Here is a 15,630-nt window from a genome sequence, read left to right on the forward strand (position 1 = left end):
TTGTTTACCTGAGTATTGATACGCTGTTTTGTCTTTTGTCTCGGACTAAATCCTGTATGTAAACAACGTTTCTATGGAAGCAGATTCAAGATGGCGGTGCCTGCTGGCGTCAAGCTTGATGACGGAACGGGAGGGTATGCTTCAAATTGCTTCCCAGTGAGGAGTGTATTCGGTCAAACTGATGATGGTAAGTAAACCTGAGTTTTTCTCTTGCTATATATTAATTTTCGTGCAAAGAGGATGGCCTTTCTTCACGACTTGTCCATACCGAACTCCAATTTTGGTTCGCACGAATGTTTACACTTTACAGTGTCCAACTTTCAGGCTCTAGATAATATTGCAATTTTTACAAGGTAGTACCTTGCCCGGTACATTCAAACCTGAATACCTAAACAACTTTATCAGCTTATTTTAATAATCAAATAATAGCATAAAAGGATAACATTCAAGGAGTGGTATTGCCACTAACTGATGATGTCATACCTGCCATAGAAAGCCCAGTAGCCCCATACACAGTCACCTGTTTTCTAAATTTCCGCTCTGCGCTACGCGCCCCAGACAGACGTGTGTGTACCTATGCCTGAGAAGAAGAGGCATATGTACACAGGTGCAAGTGCCCCATAATGGCATAATGAAGGCACTCAGCAATGTGTTTTGATTTAATACCACTTCTTGAATATTGCCAAAAGGTATATACATCTAGTCTACCACAATTTCAAAATAAAGCAATTATTTACATCTTCACTTTCGAATCAAATGACAGACATAAAGGTACAGCTACATGGAGGCCTTCTGAGTGTATACAATGCCACTAAATTATAGCAGTAGAAGCAATAATATAATACACCACGGTTTATTTATACAAAATGAAAATTTACATGTAATACTATTAGTACCACCGTCAACACCATCATTCAGTTTCTCTAATATCGTCATCATCATTCAATGTCACCTTCAAGTTCATCAGCAGCAGCAGCAGCAACAGCAGAGTCATGTAATCATCTTCAATATTTTATTATTGATCACTGTGTCCCAAAATGGTAATTAGTTAAGCCTTAAGGTAGAAAACACTTCGGGGACAGACATTCGGACTCTCAAACTTTTACAATTCTCTTCTGATATACCACATGTGGGGGTTAATTTAAAGCTCTTGGTGAAAGAAAACTTTTCCATGGCTTAGTTTTTCGAAATTCGAAAAATTTTATTTTTTCTCCATCGAGTGAACACAGGGATGGCGGCCATTTTGAATGTCAAATATCGAGAAATCACAAGTTATTTGTCTCTCTAGTACCAAAGTTTGCATGGTGACCCCTAATTTTTATTCTTGCTTTGGTAAGTGAATGGTAGAAAGTTTTCCTGAGGAAAATTTGAGCAAAAGTTTAAGTCTTTCACTTTCGAGGTGCATATTACCTTAAAAGACACCTCATCAGCTATATCCTGTGGTAAACAGTGGAACCACTGTAGTAACACTGAACTTACTGCATTCAAGTGCTGTTTGTATCTATTGATGGATATGAAAGTCTGATAAAAACATTTGAAAAATTTTGTCCCCAGCATTCGGCGGCGCCTGGTTGGTGGCACATAGGGCAGAGCAGAGGAGGCGATTCAAGGCAATTCTGTGTGCAAAGCCGAAGAGCTATGAACAGTTGAAAGAGGAGAGAAGACAGAGAGAAAGGGAAGAGAAACGAAGAGCATCGGCATCTAGTAGGACAGAAGACGATGAAACAGCTGGCCTCCTCGATGGCTTTTTTCTGGTTTGTATGGCAATCACATTTCACAGCTGCAATACATGGTTGCTTGGGGACTTTATGTCCTTGACACTCAGTGACTGCCATCTATGCATCAATGACTAGTGTAACATAATCATAAAATAACCATCTGCTACAATCACTGCTGCTATTCTAAGGATTAGGACAAGATACGACTGTTTATACTCTGTCCATATTAGAAATTTATGGTACTCTGTGTATAGTTAATGCTGTAGGATAAAAAGTTGAAAGTGGGTGAATTATTTTTTTTTCAGTTCCATACTCGCCCTACTGCATGGCAAATGACAATTTTTTCCACCATCAGTTATTGAAGTTCACTAACATTTTGTACTCTCTATCATTAGATGAAGCATTGTTGTGTTGAGGATCCCTCTGATTTGTGCTCTGTCAATATGTCAAGTCAAGACTTAGTTGAAGCCAGGGAGGAAGACTTCCAACTCTTTGATAATGTGGCTTACGTCAATGCTGCTGAGAACCTTTTACCCTTTGGTAAGTCTTGCATTTGCAACATCGCTAAATTACCTGCAATGATTTGTCAAGGCATCTAGGCCTTGTCTTATAACCACTGGATAGATTACAGTGTACATATATACATATGATGTTATTTTCAAACTCAGGTATAACTCCATACAATTGATGGCATAGGTATGTATGTCAATGTTCTCCAAAAACAGAGGGGCTGCAAATTTACATTAAGATTGGAAAATTTGCATATTCCTTTGTTGTGAAAATGCATTCTTTTATATTATTATTAACATATGAATAGAATGCTCTGAATATAGACAGGTGACCATCCAATCCCTCAAAATCTCCGTGTGGAGAACCCTGTTGGCTACACTTTGATTTTTCACAGTACTAATTTAACCCTTTCACCTCCATAGTGTAAACAAATCCCATGGTTTTCTATGGCAAAGTTTGACCTCTCGAGAGGAAAATGGGGTGAAACGGTTAAAAGTTGGATGTATTGGTTTCTCTCTGGTGCAGCATCATTTCTTGTCTTCAGTATTGTTTTAGCCACAATTTTCCTGTCCTGTATCAATCCATGCAACATTGTCCATGCCCACTGTCACAGTTGGGTGTGATCAATTTATGGCAGTTTCGGTCGTGGTTCAATTTTCTGCAGACATGTGCATCCCAAAGTTTACAAAATACCGGTAATACATTAAAACAATCCATTTACACTGGTAGTGAGGTCTTAAATAATAACTGCAAAGCAGTAATCAGGTTATCTGTATCAGAATATTGGCTTTCCGCCATGATTTTCCCATATTTCATGGTACAATTTCATTTTACATTCAAGTGCATGAATCAGTACTATTTGATTTGTTCACCACGCACCTGACCAGACTTAGGAAAATACCAATTCCTTGTTTTCATTAGGTAGTTTGTAGGCACAAATACAGCAACATGGGATGACTAGATCAAGAAAACAGTATGATATTGTTGATCACAAGGTCTTCAAAAAGAATTTTTTCCTAATACTCGAATTCAGACAAGGAAAAATCATGACATTGTCTTTTCATCAAAACTGTTTCTTCTAATTTTTCTGCAGAGGCCTTCAAAAATTTTCCAATAATAAGAGAATTAGAGTTACCTGTGAATGGGCTGAGAAATTTGAAACTTGATCTTGATGATTTTCCCTACTTAGAGGTAAGTATATACCGGTACATGAAATCTAATTATTCTCAGGTTTTGAACCTTGGTTGTCAAATTTCAAAAGTCCCTTCTATCATCAGGGACCATGTTTTACGTCATAAAACAATGGCAATTTTTCCAAGTGTTTACACCTATGCTGCAGATTTAAATGTTTATTTGCTACTTTGTCTAGCTCTGTCAAACAAAAATTCTAAATTTTCTAAGAAGAAATATATTTTTCATTTCTGTTGCAGGTGCTGGATTTATCATACAACAATTTATCCCAAGAAGACATACTGACTTTGGGTATTTTGCCCAAATTAAAAGTGTTACACTTATCTGGCAATGGGTTTACTTCATTGCCTTCTGAGATGGCACAGCCTGTCAGAGTCAAAGATGAGTAAGTATCTGGCAGGGAGAGGAGGGAGGGAAGGATGGAGGAGAATAGGAGTAGAGGGGGGGGGGCATTCAGATGAGCTGCCAATATGATCATAGTCAAAATACTTATTGAAAAGCTGGAGGCTGAACAGCATCTGACCAGCAGGCAAAAGAGCAAACAAAATGTAAAGCCATTTAGGACAGACAGATAGTTTTGATAGTTTCCTTTCACAATTTTATTTTGTTAGTGACATTTCAAGAAGCAAAAGTATAAAAATTTGATGCATTCTGCCAACCTTTCCTACATCCAGACTTTTCGAATTGTCAATGCATGTCTAGAAATGTTAATGTAGTTTATTAGCAGTATATATGCACCATGTTGACAAACTTTAAAGGACTTTTTGACTTGAGGCATTTGTGCCAGTCTACAGAATCATCATGCATAATTGTGCCAATTTTTTTCATTTTCAGGGAACTGTCTGGGAAAATATCTCGTTTTGCTAGTCTGGAGATTTTGTACCTGGATGAAAACAAACTGACTGATATGACGACATTTGCAAACCTAGCTGGTCTCAGAAAGTAAGTACCATAATCTTTGGAAGTTTGCAGTGGTATACTTGTATCGTTTCATGGATTCTTTTCGCCTTTGAACTCACATACAGGAAAACACAGAAATGGTTAAACTAAAACTGTATACAACAACACTCCTGGCCAGACATAGTGAAGTGTAATCTATGAAACAGAAGTGAAACTATTAAAAAACACTATATGTAAATCTGAACTCAGGAAATTATACTGCAAAATGTTTTATAATTCTTGACGGGACACTAGCTGTTGCCATTAGAAATATTTCATGATGTCTGTCACAAGTTTTACTGCTGTATGGTAAACATTGCCACTTAGGCCTGGAGTTTTCACTTTACAGGTGAACGTATACACTGTTCAATGGGAAAGAAGGGTGCGACTGAAACACTGAAAATTAAAGGAGTTGTTGGGATTGAATTATCCTGCTCTCTGATATAGCATGATAGTCTTTGCAACTGGGGAGTGGTTGACCAGTTAATTAATGTTGTGGCCTCTTAAGGTAGTATGCACCTTGAAAGTGAAAGACTTAAACTTTTGCTGAAATTTTCCTGAATGAGGTCACCGCGCAAAATTTGGAACTAGCGAAACAAATTTAACATTTTGCGATATTTTAAATTCATAATGGCCGCCATTCCTGTGTTAACTCTAAGGGGAAAAATTAAATTTGGGATTTTCAAAAAACTAAGCTGGTGAAAGTTTTTCTCTCTCCAAGAGCTTTAAAATGAGCCCCCACAAGTGATAGATCAGAAAAGAATTGTAGAAATTTGAGAGTCCGACTATCTGTCCGCGAGGCGCGTTCTACCAAAATACACTTGTTATGTAAGAAAATTTTGCGATGTAAAGTTACTTGATGTGCTTGAGGTAATGGAAATCGGTTGGTTATTATCACCATTAAGGTAGAATGCGCCTTTGACTCTCAAAATATTACATGTAACAATACTTTTCTGGTTTACTGCTAGTGTTGGCTAGTTTTGAAGCCCCTGAAATGCGCGAAGTTGTCACCATCTTATTTTTGTGAATGGAAAATTTAATTTTTCCCAAGACAGTTAACACAGGGATAGTAGAAATTTTGAATTTCCAAGTTGTAGGTTAATGTTGTGGAATTGTTTTTCTAGCACATGTACCAAAATTAGCAGATTTTTGTTCTTGATTCAGAAAATTTGTGAAAGATTCCTTGGGGAAAATTTGAGCAGTATCAAGGCCACATGTTACCTGATAATAACATAATACCGTAACTTATTAGCTTTCAGAGTACTGTTGAATCAGTATAATACCAGGAATTCAGTGATACCGTGAGCTTCTCACACAACTTTCCTCTTCCTTTACAGACTAAAAAGACTCAACCTGGACAAAAACCAAATTTACTCAGTGCCTCACCTGAGAGCCGTGGGTGGCAAGATGGTGGAAAGTGAACCACCGTCTGTGGCCACAACACCTCGACATGCCACACCCCGTACAGTAGGAGAGACGGGCAGTTTACCGTCAAGTCGCAAATCTAGTCGGGGAGCAAGTAGGAAAAGCAGTAAACTTGAACTTGAAGGTAGGCTGAGCAATATGCTCATACATATTGTTGTGCTGCTTACTCAATTCATAGTATGTCAGCTGACGTAATTTTTGTCATAAGTTACAATTACAATGGGTATTCTTTATGAATTGGACTTCATATGCATTCCCAAATACTGTTGTTATTTATTTTCCTATAATTGAACCTGTTCACCCCCAATTTCCAGTAAACAGGTCCACACTCGCCATTGATAATAATGGGTTTGGGCCAAACCATGGTGGCAAAAGGGTTGAAATAAGTATTTTATTTATTGCATCAATATTAAGGGAACAGATGCTGAATATCAGCATAATTGCTTTCTTTTTATTTTCGTCTGCATGTTCCAAAACCAGTATTCTCCCTAAGCTGTAAAATCGATGTACTACCTTGAAAAGTTCTTTCCTGTACAAGTTGTACCTGTACCTGAAAATGGAATATTATTCCATTTTCAGGTACAGTACATAAACTGAAAACTCCCAGGGATTCCAAAATTGATTCAGAGTTCGTGAAGTAAAGGCCTACCTTCATGAAAATTTTCTGTTTCTCGTCAGTGAAAGAATTTACTCAAAATATATCAGCTTGCCTACCCTCCTTTTATTCAATATCCGATAAGATATTCGTGTCTTTTATCATAGTATTTCACATGCACAAAGACGCACTCTGTACTAAACTGTTGAATGTTTTTATCACACTGCAACCAACCAGTGATAGGTATAGGCAGTTTAGAAAGCAAATGGAGCAGTCTTGGCGGCGCCAGTCCTGTGTCCCCATACGTAGTCAGTCAGAAAAACAGCCGTGAAGACAACAACAACAGGCTTAGCTGCAGGGAGACTAGCAGTGCTAGTTTGGTAGATTTAGGTGTGTGTAGTGGTAGGTTTTAAATCTAGTCAAAAAAAAAGGCACATCAGCTAATGAAGGAGAGGAAAGTTAGAAAACAAATGGTCTGGTATACACATATTGTAGTGGGGGAAGTTGATAAGGAATCGGTGCAGTACTGTCAACAGTCATCAAATCATTGTGGTGTCAAACTTTTACCTTAACAGACTTATAACAATTTGTAATGCCTTAAGGCTGAGCACTGCTGCAGGATATATTCTGTTTATCATAATTTTAGCCTTCCAAGTGGGGAAAGACTCAAATTGAAAAGAAAAATTGAAATGCAATAGGCATGAGTAGGAAATCTAAGACATGTGTGTGATTTCACCAGCAGTGGGTTAGGACTTGCCAAGGGTTGATGTACTCCAGCAGGTACCTCTCAGTCTTTGATTACCAAGGTCAATTTTTGACTACTGTATACAATACCATGATAATATTTTTAGATCCTTCCATTTTTTTCCCCCCGTTTTTCCCAAAGTCTGTCCAAAAACTGCAGCCAATGAAGAGTAACATAAAAGGGTTAACACAGAGACTGTACACTATCCTGATGCCTATTGACCATCATGACTGGGTCAGTTGTTGTACAGTGTTTAGAGTACTACCTGCATGTGCCTTTCAAAATGGATTATTCTCACGTGGCTAAGAGCAAAAAGGCATAAGGTTGCACCAGCAATGGATTCAAAGGTCACAAAGCTAAGAGCCAAATAAAAGGGCAAATGTGGCTCAACAGTCTGATGTTGATAGTCCAACAGAAACATGTACAACATCAGGAAATGTACAACATTGGGAAAACATACGAATAGATTTCTGTTTAAATCAGCTAGTATATGAAACAGACTTCCAAATATAATTTGCACTACCATATTATTCTATTTTCCTTCCCAAAGAATCAACAGTATTGACTACAGTACATATATGTCAATGTATTTGAAAGAAAACGTCAGTTGATCAGTATGCGAATGACAATTCTCTAGTAATTTCTCTAACATTGTTGATATCTTTTCCAGGAGAGGACGGAGCAATTATCACCAGTACGTCAATGATGGACACAACGCTGAAAGATATCAAGGAAGAAGAAGAGTTAGAAGGGAACAGTGTAGCTGCCACAACACAGATCGGTAGTGAACTCTTCACCAGTGAATCACCACCGCCGTTCCCAGAATTAGAATTCCTGAGTCTTGCCTACAACCAGGTGAGTTGAATATACACATTACAATACACATGGGGGCACAGACAACTCGCAACCACAGAAACGATAAGATCTTTCATAAAAGCCAGGATTGTTATTTTGTTTTAAAACGGTGTGCGGGGTATAAAGGCCCCTAACTTATTGAAAATTCATAATGGCGCTTGAGTGACAACTGGCAATAGCTAGGTAGACCGCTCCGTGAAAATCGGCCTAAACGATGATCAAACATATATTATTGGCATACCATGAACATAGACTGTTTCATAAACACCTAGGCCATACAGGTATCTGCAAAGTTTCACAAAGTTTTTTAAAACTACGACGATTAGGGGGAAAATCGCTTTCTGAACAAAGGGAATGGCCCTCAGGAGACAGTCGTTCCACGATTCAAACAATTGTCAATCATTCGGTGACGCGCAGAGGCGTAAATTGGTCAAACATTTGCTGTGCATACGAGAACAATTACGATGTAAACAAGCTATATGTAAACTTAGACTTATATCAGCGGGCGAAGGATGAAAACTTGTGTTGCCATCAACTCTTTTGCTAGCGTTTATCGTGCAATGACATCACAAAAGTGAACCATTTTCAGACGTGACTTAGCAAGAGGACTAGTCCGTAAGCTTACCCGTAGTACGATGTTTTCTAGCGAAAAGCGCGTAAGCAGAGTCCGTAGTTTGCACTGAGAATGGCAATGAAAATAATCATCAAAACATGGCGGTAGCCTCCATGATCAATTTAATTATTGTCAGTGGAAGAGATCCACGTTTTTAACAACTTCCCCGTTCCAAATCTACGGCCGAACTTGACGGTACTGAACAGTTGTTTGTGATATATATACTGGCCCCGAAAACGGCCGTATGTACGTGTCCGTGTTTTTACACGTGGAAATGACATGTCGTGTTCGGAGGGCTGGTACTAGTAAGGTTTTGACATACCGATTATCCCAGTTACATTTGGACTTCTGTGATGAGAATTTAACAAAAATGTAAGATATTTGAACAGTTGAAACATTCAATCTTTCAGTTCAAGATGAGCAAGTAAGCGCCATCACCCAATCTTGTAAACGCTTTAGGATACGCGTGTCTGAGGACAGCTCATTGATTCCGCGCTACATCGTAATAATATTTCGTCAAAGCTGGACTTTAATTCCTTCAATAACCATGGAGGTAGAAAGAAAGACGGAGAGGAACCCTGTCTGTCATTGATTCCAGTTGAAGGTTAACAAACGTTTCGAGCAAAACTTTCAATTGCTCCGAAAATAAACATAACTCGTGATAATTTTTCGATATCAGCCCGCCGCCAAGCAACCGAGCAACTGACCGCGATCGCTATTACAAATATCGTGATACACAAGATTCAAGGAAGTCTCGACCCTTCCGTTAATTTCCTTTGTTTTTTGCGATCGGTCATGACGTCGCCGTTTACCTATTTCCTACCATTTTCCTGACGTGTTCCTTTTCCTTCCTAGTTTTCCTTTCTTTCTTTTTTCTTTCGAGTATTGCCATGGCATAACTGAAACGAACCGGAAACAAAGACTGCAGTGTACGTACCCAAGCCTGAGTGTGATTTGAGAGCAAACAGATTACGCAGATAATGCGAACGATCGCAACCGTTGCCAATAGATTAATTATGCAGAACCATGCCCCAAAACGCCCACCCAAACTTGGCACTAATCCTGATTCCGGTCCATTTCGAGCCGGGCCTTAAGCCATGCTAGGCGCTAGGGTTTGTTTAGCCAATAACTGCCAACAGCTGAACAGCAAAAGTGCAATTGATTGGTAACCCAGGCTGGCAAAACATTTGAAAAACTAGCAAAAGAAAACTAAATTTAAAACTGATATTACAAATGAGTATTTCCTTTTCCTTATGCTTTGAAAAAACTTCAGCACTACATACGCCCAAATGTATACCCTATGAATAAGAGGAATGTCAAAAATTTCTGTAGAGCCACTTAACCTCCTCACTCCTGTGGAAGCCGGAAATTTCAGGTGCCATAACACTTTAATACTCTATACTTTGAGTGCTGGAAAATTCTGGTGAGATTCCATATCTGTTCACAGTGTGTGTATGACCTCAGTTTTACTACATCGTAGTAGTGAAGGGGTTTAATGCACATTACATGTAACAGAGTTTATAACTCCTGACAAAGCAATTAGATGGAAAGAGTGTAATTTGAGGTCACAGGGTTTGGGGCGGCAATTTTCTCTCAGTGCATTGGTGTGTGTGAACACCAAAAACTAAAGTAATAAATTCAACAACATGAAAAATTTGAATTTGGCCAAATTTTGTCTGATAGTGATATCAAACCAATGTGAAATTACCATCCCTCAAAGCATTTTGTAGGGGACCAGTGATGGAAGTTCATATATTTTAAGGCACATGTAACATGCACATTGAAACTGAAAGTTTTTAACTTTGGCTCAAACTGTCTGCAAGGAAAGTTTACACTTTTCTTTCATAATCAAAAATAAAAATCGGGGTTAACCATGCAAATTATAAATTAGAGAAACAAATTACCGTCATGGTATTTGAAATTCTAACTTTCCATTATACACTAAGTAAACTTTGCAGGGGAAAAAAATTATAAAAAATTGAGTGACAGAAACAATGTCCCTATGGTTCACTGCACCTATGCCCAGTATTCAGATTATCTACACAGACTGAATTTGTGACATGTACTGTCTTCTTTGATACTTGAATATCTAAATACTTAGTATTTCACGCTGCAGGGAGTAAACATTATACAGAGGACAAAAATACTGAAGTGAAAGTTTTTCAAAATTTATTGCAGGGTTTTTATACCATTTCATTGGTAAACAAAGAATCAATCCTTTTCTTTCTTGAGACAGCTTTGACCTGTTAGCATAGCAGTGTACATGTATATAAAGGTTAATATATAGAAATCTGGTTCTATTTGTCCAGCAATCAATCATGTTGCAATACTTTGTTCACCTAGATATCTGAAGAGGAGGGGCTTCTAGCTGTTGCAGCCTGGCCAATGTTGACAGAACTGGTGATACACAACAATCCACTGACCATGGATAACAGTGGTGACCCGCCCCTCCTGACCAGGTATCTGGTCAACAGACTAGGAATTCACCTGACTAGACTCAAGCCAAGAGAAGCACAGAAACCAGGTCCTAAAGTGCCTGTTAAGAAAACCAGACAGGTAACAATTATACAACTTATTCTAGTACAAGGAAAACGTATTGTAGTTTGCAAATACAGTAATTTTCACTGAAACATACATGTACATATACTACTAGTCTATATGTATGTGGTGTGTGAATCAGAAATGTACCCTGTACTTAACTAGTCTGCGACTAAGATGTTGTCTGTTGTAGACATAAACTTCATTGAAGAGGTTTTTGTTTGTATGTGCGTAAGACAAAATACAGGACTACATTAATGAGTCTGAAAATACTCTGTCTGTGTGCAAGTAAATTAAGTTCAATATGGCCCTCAAATGCCTAAAAATCATGATTTGTGGAATTTTATAGGTCCCAGTGTTTTAAATACTCATTCTAGTGTTCCATCGTCGTGATGTTCTTCTGTTGATTTTATTTTTCTGACTTTTAAAAATATGTCTATTGCTGTGGTCAGTATTTATTGCATCAGAAATGTACCCTGTACTTAACCAGTCTGCGACTAAGATATTGTCTGTTGTAGACAGTAGTCAGTATTTATTGAATCATATTCACTCAGGGTTTTAAGATGATGACGGTTGTACATTTTTTTCTTCCTCAGGTATCAACAGTAGTGCCAAAAGTACCCAAAGTACCAGTTGAACAGCTTATGTTGGAAGCGCCGTCCAGATTTGCCCTTCCGTCCAGTCAGCTCCATACACCCCATCCACCCTCTCGAGCCAAGTCAGCACCTAGCCCATCTTTAGACCAGTCCCAACCGCTGCCACCCATCCAGCCTAGCCCTCCCCCTCCCAAGGTGGGGACACCTGCTGGTCTGAAGGAGGAGGTGGAGGACAAGATGTCCCGCACAAAAACGTGGACAGAGGATAACTTTGGAGATGAGGTCATTGACCTGGAGGAGGTGGACCTATCAGAACAAAAGAAAGACACGAAGGCGGATGATCCTGTATTTCTCACTCAGGTAAAAATATTTCAGTGGATGATATTGATTGAGAAATTGTAAAAATGTATCAATTTGTGTTTTACCATTTGAAGTGATGGCGAAAATTTTCAAGATAAGGTGTTGCTAGTTTTGTAATCTATGACTGGTCAATGTGCAAATTCCATCAACCCATGTCTTGCGAGGGTCATCTGTCTCTATGGGTATCAGCTTCAATTGGTTTTGCAGCCAGAAAAGCAGACCACATCCCTTGTAAAGTAGTTAAGCACACTTGGCCATTCAAAAAACACAGCTAAAAAGCATGTTTACACGTAAACATAATTTTCTCTCACTTATCTTGCTCAGTTATACCCTTTACATAAATGTGTTCATACTGACTTCAACTGACACTGGTAGAGTAATATTATCAGTAGATTGTCACAGCAATCGTCTTGGAACCCTATGATCACAGTAGGATTGAAAAGGTGACACAGTAAAAAACTGATTTTCAAAATCATGTTGATCTGTGACAAATCGCACATTCATAGGCATTGCCCTTGTCACTCCTTTTCCAATGGTGTTCCTTTGAACTTTACTGGATTAAACTTGTGCATGATGTCACTGGGCACCAAGAGATGGGATGTCTGCGTTCAATGGGCTATTTAAGTGAAAAAGTAAACGATGAAGGAAATGCTGTCACCACATGGCCATGGACCAAATACACCATTGTACATGTTACTTGATCTACTTTTTCAGGTTGATGACCAAGCTGAAGAGCTGGCCAAACCAAAGGTCAAAGTTGACAAGAAAGACAAGAAGAAGAAGAGCAAAAAGGCCAACAGAATAGATAGTGCTGCAGTTTCCATGGCAATGCCTGAAAAATACAAAGGATACGAACTCTTGCTTGATGCTGAAGATGATCCCACCATAATGTTACCCACAGGTGAGGCACTTACTAAAACTATCTACATTCTGTTTATTGCTTTTTGTTGCATTCACCACTATTATTATTACTCTGTGGTTTTGATACAAAATGAAGAAGTTTTTAACTGCATTCTGAATCAAGATGTCAACGGCTTACTTTAGACTTGACCAGTTGATTTATGTCTGTGAGAATAAGCCCTCACACTGCAGTTTGCTACACTGAGTTAACATTGCCATAGAGGGCGCACTACATAGACACTGTTGGAGACGGGGGCAGGTAATAATAAAATATGTAAGAAATCGCCCTGACCAAATAACTAGTCAGCAGCTCATAAGGTGAAAAGATGGACCGTGTAATATTTTCTGTCATTGACACTTGTCTGACAAAAATGCAGCTGATGCATCACTGGCTTTCTGTAAACCCACTGATTAACTCAATCCCTTGACGTTGCCCACGCTTGGTTCTTTTTGATGAAATGCAAGCAGTTGACATTTGTGTTTCTTTCATTCTTTATACAGATATCCATGGCAACGTGAAGGCACTGGAGTATGCATTGAAACATCCTGTGGTTTACAAGGACAATGAAGTGGACGTAGAGAGATTACACAAACCATTGAACCTTATGAAAGGGTAAGCTTTTCAGTGTTTTTCTATGGGCTAGATGCTAGGACATAAAACAATTGATGCACCAGTCTTCAGAGCTTTTGCTTTTCTCCCTTCATTTTCTTCATCATCAGTGTTCATGATCTTTTCTCATTCAGCTATCACTGCTAGTTATTCAGTTTTCAAATCTGTTAACAGACCAGTAGCTGTTGTAACTTTTCAAGATTTTTTACATTTTTTTGTTTTGATGTCAATGTAAAGTTCTTGTTCTTCTCCAAAACACGGTCAAACACCTACTGAGCTTGTAAACATTATCTATACATGTACACAAGTCCTTCCTCACATGATTAGAGGGACTGTGACATGTACAATGCACTGTTACTGTTTACATTTGAATTCTGGACTAAAATTCACTTGTCAACAATAACAATGCAGTCCAAACGTGTAAAGGCCATGTTGACAAGCTGAATACTGTGTATCTCAATATGCTTTTAAAAACTAAATACAGGAAAAAATCATCGAAAGCTCCAGCTACTAGCTGTCTAAACACTTTGCAGTTGGGGCATGCCAGACAAAGGTATTTGCCACTTGCCAGTTACTCTCTTCCTAAAGGTACTCTCCTTACAGCTTTTACAACAGGAATCACAAACTAGTTCTGATACCCAGTCTCAGCATGACAGGTTTCACATCTGCCTTCACTTCAGTTAAGTCTTGTTGGATTGCATGTGACGGATGGAGGACTTTATAATCAGGAGGCAGCCTCAAACTGAATTTTGTTTCCTTCTTTCCAATCAGAGTCAAGTTGATTACGGAAAGCAGTTCAAGACCAAAGCAGAGAGACTTGAAGACATGATGAAACTGATGAAAGACAGAGTCACCACACAGGAAATCAGTCTGGCCGCCATATTGGAAGATAAGAAGAAATTCAGAGAAGAGTATCCAGAAGCTGAGAAACTACTTTCAAAGGTTTGTCTTCACGTGAATTTTAGACACTGGATCACATGTTAGTACACACAAGTCCAGTTACTAAAGGGCAGTTCTCAATCCCTGGTTTTCGGATTAATTCTTGTTGATATGGAGTACTTACATGGTGTTAGCCCTTTGTTTTCCATTAAAATTTTATCAAGTTAGTCAATTTGCCTTTCGATAAAGCTGATAACTGACCTGCCCCTTTAAAAATGGTACAAGAACTTGAGTAAAGTACCTCTTATGGTAGATTGTGCATTATCTTACGGATCTCCTAATTGTCAAATTTTAAAATGTGTATGATTGAGTGCAGCAACATGAGCATTTCAAATGCATGAATTATCGTGCCACAAGAATGTCTGACATAGATGTTGACAGACTGAGCCAAACACACACTGTGAAGTTTTTTCAGCAACGATTCACCGTTTTACTGGAATGCTGTACATTCTATGCTCCCACTCATCTAATTTGCTTAATCATCATGATAAGGTAAATCAAATTTATTGCCTTTCATGAAAACCTCAACGCATAGGGCTAGGTACATAACCATATTCTAAGTAAGATATTTGGAAGATTTGTGTTTCAGTGTTATTGACGAGGTCTTTCCTGGTGTTCAACAGATCCAAGCCAAGTACAAAACGGTCCGAGCAGCGTCGATGAAGGATAGCAGTGAGGCCATGGAGGCCTTTGATGAAACCATGCAGAGCATTAAGGACACTGCCGATAAACTTGAAAATACAAAGAAGGCGCAGCGAGGATCCAGCAAGACCAAAACGCCAACAACATAGCAAAGCAGACATGCCCACTTCTTTACATTTGGACCTGTTTTCCTGTTGTTTTTGTACATAAGCACTGCAAAATAATACTCAAAATCATGAACAGTAATAAGTCAGATTGTAAAGTTACACTGACTTGATTTTACAATTCACGTTTGAAAGTCACGTGATCATAATTGTATATACTGTATGCATTCAAAAATGATTGGTTTTTTCATGTACATACGTGTTTTTCACTTTAACGAATTGATTAAATTTCCTATGAACATTAAAACATGGTTACATTGTGGTTCTCTGAAACTGAGCACAGAGATGCT

General features: G+C 38.5%; 1 protein-coding gene across 1 annotated transcript; it reads left to right on the plus strand.

Moving 5' to 3' along the window:
• The first annotated feature begins 45 nt into the window (after nucleotides 1-45).
• On the plus strand, nucleotides 46-15,478 carry LOC139118893 (X-ray radiation resistance-associated protein 1-like). Its single transcript, XM_070682452.1, is given in 15 exon segments — nucleotides 46-187; nucleotides 1,555-1,754; nucleotides 2,114-2,258; nucleotides 3,322-3,419; nucleotides 3,659-3,804; nucleotides 4,254-4,361; nucleotides 5,696-5,907; nucleotides 7,794-7,978; nucleotides 10,935-11,147; nucleotides 11,726-12,085; nucleotides 12,800-12,986; nucleotides 13,487-13,579; nucleotides 13,582-13,598; nucleotides 14,367-14,537; nucleotides 15,158-15,478. Coding segments are annotated over 15 exon segments (2,400 nt in total). The 5' UTR covers nucleotides 46-90; the 3' UTR covers nucleotides 15,326-15,478.
• The last annotated feature ends 152 nt before the right edge of the window (nucleotides 15,479-15,630 follow it).

The sequence above is a fragment of the Ptychodera flava genome, chromosome 19 (genome assembly GCF_041260155.1).
Source record: "Ptychodera flava strain L36383 chromosome 19, AS_Pfla_20210202, whole genome shotgun sequence".
NCBI classification, from domain to species: domain Eukaryota; kingdom Metazoa; phylum Hemichordata; class Enteropneusta; family Ptychoderidae; genus Ptychodera; species Ptychodera flava.